Source organism: Lepidochelys kempii, chromosome 6 (assembly GCF_965140265.1).
Source record: "Lepidochelys kempii isolate rLepKem1 chromosome 6, rLepKem1.hap2, whole genome shotgun sequence".
In the NCBI taxonomy this organism is placed as follows: domain Eukaryota; kingdom Metazoa; phylum Chordata; order Testudines; family Cheloniidae; genus Lepidochelys; species Lepidochelys kempii.
The window spans coordinates 74,907,639-74,913,638 of NC_133261.1; the positions used below are offsets into that span (position 1 = coordinate 74,907,639).

Consider the following 6,000-nt stretch of genomic DNA (forward strand, 5'->3'; position numbering starts at 1 on the left):
GAGACATTTTTTTAAAATTTGGTAGCAAATTCCCTGCAGGAATTTGAGGTGTCATTCATTTACTTAGCTTTCAGACAGAAATATTGAACTTTGTTTCACCTCACTGTCTCTCATGATCAAAAAAGTTAATGAAGATGTTTAACATCAAGAGATACTGTAACTTCCCACATCACTTAGTTCCTTAAAAAACACATATTCATTGTAAGAAGAGTGAAGAATCCTAGCAAGATTTACACATTTAGTACTATTAAAAAGAATCCAGTTAACAGACTTGTGGGTAATGATCAGATCTTAATACTCCAGCATCTATTGCCATTTATGGCACAAAATCAAGAATTTATTATTGTACTTTTTCAGTGAGTGCATAGAGTGTCAGGTAAGGCAAGAAAACAGGCAAGTAACTGGAACTGGCAGGATTTGACTTCTTTATGCATAGAACCCCTGCTGCTAGAATTGATGAAAAGAAGAATGTTATCTTCAGGTCTGCCGGAAAGTTCAAGATTAACTAAATGGGCCAAATTCTGCTTTCTCATGTGACTGTGTAAATTCTGAGTAACTGTCAGGAATCAGGGCCTGCAGCAGAGCTAGTCTCCAGGCAGCCTCATCCAGACATCTGATCTGTAGCAGGCTGCCTGATTGGTTACGCCACCTGATTTGCTGCAGGGGACAGCAGGCTGGCTCTTGGGGCAGCAGGCTGGCTCTTAAGCCAGCAGCAGCTTATTGGCTTCTCAGTGCTCATGCCCACAACTGTGTCTGTGTTACTTTGTTCCTGCTGCTCCTGCCTTGCACCCAGCCTTTCCTCTGTCCTGTCCCTGCCTTGAATCCCTTCTTGCTTGCTACCCTTCTTGCTCCAGTTCCTGAGCTCCGGTTTGACCCTTGGCTCTGCCTTCTGAATCCGGCTATGATCTTAGTCCTTGGTTCCTGATGCCTGCTCCCACCACTAGGCTAGACCGCCTTATCCTGGTCAGCTGACAGTAACTCCATTAAAATCAATGGTTTCAGGGAAATGGTGGTCCTGGGAGGTGGAGTGTTTGCTAGGACCATGTGATCAAAAACACTGACTTTCTAAATAAATACACAGGTACCTTCATAACTGCATTAAAAAGAAAATACCTGACTTTGATTACAGTCACATAATACCAGACTTATTTCTCTTTATATTATTAATCTTTTGCAGAGAGAGTGTGCATCATTAAATAATGTGAGCTTTTTGTACCATAAATCTTCTAATACAAATTATTAAAATACATCTGTGACCAGCTATCTTGTTCAAACTCTTTATACTGATTATCTTCTGGATGCCTGTTTCTTGAGATTGCTTTTCACCTGGAAAAAGCTGTCATTGGAAGTCTACAGCCTAACCTTCTATTTTCTTCTTTGAAATTTCAGACCTCTATCTAGCTCAAGAGCTTGAACAATCTGTGGTGGTTTAAGTTAAATAGTGGATAATGTTATACTTTCAAATAATTCAGAAATATAAAGCTAGTTGTTTATTTCCAAAACAGATTCAGTTTTAATTTCAAATCCATCATAACATGGAGGTCTATGATGCAAAATTACTTTCAGAGCTAAAAAAGCACTTACCTTAAGAGAACAGTGATTACAGTTATCATTGAGAGGTAAGTGACGTCTCTACTTCCCCTCAAGAACTGGTAAAGGCAGACGGTCAAATACCTTTGGATGCACATATGATGCCTATTGGGATAAACAGAAGCCAAACGTATCCACAGGTGCAGGCATATACATCAAAAGTTGATATTTCTCCATTTTGAGAGTCCAGTCAGTAGATGTGCATGAGTGACTGCTCTTATTCCCAGCTTTCTTTGGGCTTATTAGTGTTCAGGAAGATTGTGTATCACAGTCAGTTACTACTTTTTTTAGTTTTACTTGTGAATATTATTGGACTTCAGGCAATTCATGTATGATTTCTTCTTTTGTGCAGATGATCTGAAGATTGAAGATGTGACAGCAGAGTAATATACATACTCCAATTTAGTCATTTTAATAAAACATTGGTAAACTACACTTCAGTGTTTTTCATTAATACATGATCATTTCAGACTCTGAATACAGTGAAATCATCATGCATATATATACTGCATACCATAATTGTTACTGTGAAATAGTTTCTTCTTACAGAGACAGTTATTATTGTCACACATTGCAGTTTGAGTTTTAAAGGAAAAATATTCCATTTAATTGAATTTCTGGTGAATATTTTACATAATAGTGTTCAGTGTTTTACCAGCAATGTACATTTTTTCAACATACAGTAGTAGATATAATCACAAAGTTGCATTGAATTTGGTAAAATTGAATATGAACTTTGTAAAAATATGACATGTCAATTCTAATAATCTATTTTTTTCCTTTTTTTGCATACACTTTACTGTTTTGAAGAAAAATGGCTAAAATCTGACTGCAGCTATTCCTGCCTGCAGTGAAGTTGTCTGTGGTACGGACTGGATTCTGTAAAGTGGTGAGCACTCTGTCCCTGACTCAGCAAATTGCATAGTCGTTTGCTTATTTTTAAATCAACAATAATTGACATCAATATGACAACTTGTATGCATATAGTTAAGTATGTGCAATAATACTTTGCTGGATTAGAGCTAGAGTGCTCATCACTTTGCAGGATTAAGCAATAGGTGAAGATAAGAATTTAATCATGTGGCAAGTAGCCTTAGGTTCTAGTTGAGGTACATAACTAATTTGCACAGAGACAGTGAGTCAGTCTCTGTAGTCCTTTCTTAGGATCTGCTTCTTAGTTGCACTAAAATGCCTTTACACCAGTTTGACAGTATGGAGAAGCCTAATAGTGTAACTGAAAATCAGATAGATACACAGTCCTTAATGGGAGTTTTGTCTGAATAAGAACTGAAGATGGAATTTAGAAGTTGGATGTAACAGAAGGTATGCAGGACCTGGAGTGATAGTATCGGAATCTGAAACCTTCTGGTAATGTCTAGCAGAAGGGGGGAAAACAGCAGCTGTTTTATGTTTGAGATAACAGTATTAAAAATTTACTTTGTCCCCAATCCCTCCCTCGCTACTCTGTCTCTTGAATTTTTGCTTTGTTAAAGAGGCAATTTTCTTTTCATCTTGTGCACTATTATGTGAGAATAAAATAACTTTTTTAAGTGATTTTTTTTTAAAGATTCTGAGGGAAAAAAATAGTCGTTCTAACAAAGATAATTTGGTAGTTACATCAAAGAAATCTATTAATTTAATGTGACCTCCACATATATCACACTGACAAGTTTTCAGTTAACACAAGCTAAAAGCATAATTTTTTTCTTAGATTTCATGCTGTCTATCCACCATTCATTGAGAAGAAACTTCTGGTTGTACTGATACAAAGTCAGAAATGGCAAAGGTCATACATGAGCTAATCCGAACTCAAAGTAATAAACATATTCAGACAAAGTCTAATCTGTGATACCAGTGTAAATGCAAGTGGAGTTACTCCATTGACGTACTTGGGATTTACATGGATTTAACAGATCAGAAACTAGCCCAATATGTTTTAGCTTATGAATTTAGATAACTGATGCATTATAATTGCCATAATCAAGTGCCACTTGTCCCGTTGGTAGTTTAGTGAATGCTGTGCTCAGGAACCCGACCCAAACCCCTCCAGATCAAGGCCACCACATTGTATGCATGATTTATATATTATGTCAGAAAATGAAAGCCTAACAGTGAAGTTATCTTGGGGACTAGCAGCTTAGGAACTTTTTTGTAGAGCATAAAAATTAAATCAAAATATCATCTCATACATACAAAATATCTGTGAGGTGACACAAAGAATAGATAAATATACAATTCTAGTGGGTGGCCTCACCCATGGAGCATCCCCTAACAGCCCAGTGCAGTGCCACCATTGTATCTCTGCCTCAGTCTCCCCAAGTGAGAGTTTTAATAAATCAAGTGGGGCTTGTATATTGAATAGTGGCCGTTCAGGGGTTTTTTTTAACTCCAAAGGAAGAACGTCATATAAATAGGCCTGCCTCTCAGCTTCTCTGGCACAAATGGGGCTATCTTCCAAACTGTCCTTTATACTTTTCCTCTTTAATGCAGAAGTTTCCCACACCTCTCTTCCCTGGAGCTGGGCTGTGGTTCAGGCCAGCTTCAGGACTTTAGCCAGCTTCTCCTCAGCTGGGCCCTTTCACAGGCACCTGCCCTGCTGTGAAGAAGGGGGCAGCATTTATGCTGACCCCTTCTCCCAGCTCATTCCTTATTGGCTAGGACCCCTTTCCTTTCTCTCCATATCTTCTGAAGGGGCAGACTATCTGTCACAACAATATAACTGCAATCTTTATTAAAGTCATAACTATATGTAAAATGTGTATAAGATGTAACAATAAATTCAGACCCAAGATGTTACCAGTTTCTATGATCAAATATAGGTAAAAGTCTCAGAATCTTCTCTCTTCTTGAATCCATTTTACTGGCCCTACTTTCTTCTATTTTTCCTAATCTCTATGAGTGAGTTTCTGTGTTGCAACTCCAAGAGATACAGAACAGAACTCACAGTGCATGGTGAGGTGCTATAGCAATTTTAAGCCACCTTTATGCCCTTCTGATCCTGGGCTGCTTTGAGGGTTGGAGAGGAACCTGGGGCCTGTTTAAAGTATGGCTGTGGGCTGCAGAATCTGCTCAGTGCTCTATGTGATACAGCCCCTCCACCATATAGTTTCCTGCCCCCAGCCCTGGCCTCAGCATAATGCCTGCCCTGGGGGAATCCATTTAGGGCCCCTTCTTGCTATCCTGGCCCTTTTATGTGGCTTAAAGGGACCAGAGCAGTGGTGAGGATCTCTTCTATCTCATCTATCTCATGTATTACAAAAGTATGTTCTGTGAGCACTTGATCTGACTCTCATTGAAGTTTGTGGAAAGGCTCCCATTGACTTCAGTAGGACCTGAATCAGGCTCTAGGTGTCTAAATTAAAAAGTGTAAAAAGAGTTGACTTACTGGCTCTTTCAGTAGCCATTTGTGTTACCTCATTTTAAGTTAAAGGTGGGTAGAATTCAATATTGTATTGCTGGTAAATTTTTTATTTTAGAATTGTAGACTTTATTTCAAATTCTGAGTTCACTAGTAGTTCTTGGTGTTCCCTCTGGCCTTTTTCTCAGAAATGTGTTTCCCTTCCATTTGTCATATGACTCTCTTCTTCCCATACTAGAATCAAAATACCATTATTAGGCTTTACCCACCTCTCTGTCTTCCTTACCTTCCCCCTCCCCCATCCTTTAAGTATGGAGTTTGCTGAACCACCTCCAGCTCCTGTTGCTTCTAACAGGGAATTATGAGATGAAAAGATCAAGAAGAAAAAGAAAAAAAAGTGTGTGTGGGGAAATCCATCAACTCTGGCAGAGAAAGAGACAAGAAGCCTCTAATCAGGGCCTGCAAAAGCCTCAGCCCCAGCTCTAGCTGGGCAAGTAAGCCTCCCTATCCAGAATTCCCTCTGTCCCATTGTCTGCTTACCTACCCACTTCAGTAATTCTAACTGCTGCATGCTAATAGGGAAGGTCCTCTCAGTGTTGTTTCCATGCTGCTAGCTTCCCAGACATACAGCTGTAGTGTGCAGCCTCTCCTGCAGATTTCATTGTTCATCCTATTGCTACAGCCAACTCCTGTCTGTGTGATTAAGGCATGTGCACCTCTGCAGTTGGCCCCTTGCCTGCTGTCTTGCTGCCATGTGCTCAGCTGCTTTTGCTACATCCTGTTCCAGCAGGTTTGAGACCTGCTTCTCCCCAAAACCCTTACACTGATTTCTCTCAGCTGATTTTCTTTGTGCAGGGAACACCAAGTTCCCTGGTGCCGCTCCTTCTCCTTTTTCCTGGCCCACCCTTCATGAATATCGAATGGATTCTATAACTGTGTTGATTTTATCCCCGGGGAGCTCACCCACACTATTTCCCATTTGGACGCAGCTAAAAGAATTACAAAGTACATGTGACGCTTCAATTCATTTGGACAGCTGCATTCCACAACTG

At 39.6% G+C, this 6,000-nt stretch overlaps 1 protein-coding gene across 3 annotated transcripts in view; it reads left to right on the plus strand.

The window, feature by feature from the left end:
• The window catches only part of FSIP1 (fibrous sheath interacting protein 1), a 188,351-nt gene extending 186,306 nt beyond the window's left edge, over nucleotides 1-2,045 (plus strand). For all 3 annotated transcript variants that reach the window (XM_073348818.1, XM_073348817.1, XM_073348819.1), the window contains one exon: nucleotides 1,943-2,045. In XM_073348818.1, the coding sequence (XP_073204919.1) occupies nucleotides 1,943-1,977 (35 nt within the window). In that variant the 3' untranslated portion in view covers nucleotides 1,978-2,045. The remainder of the gene's footprint in view (nucleotides 1-1,942) is intronic.
• The last annotated feature ends 3,955 nt before the right edge of the window (nucleotides 2,046-6,000 follow it).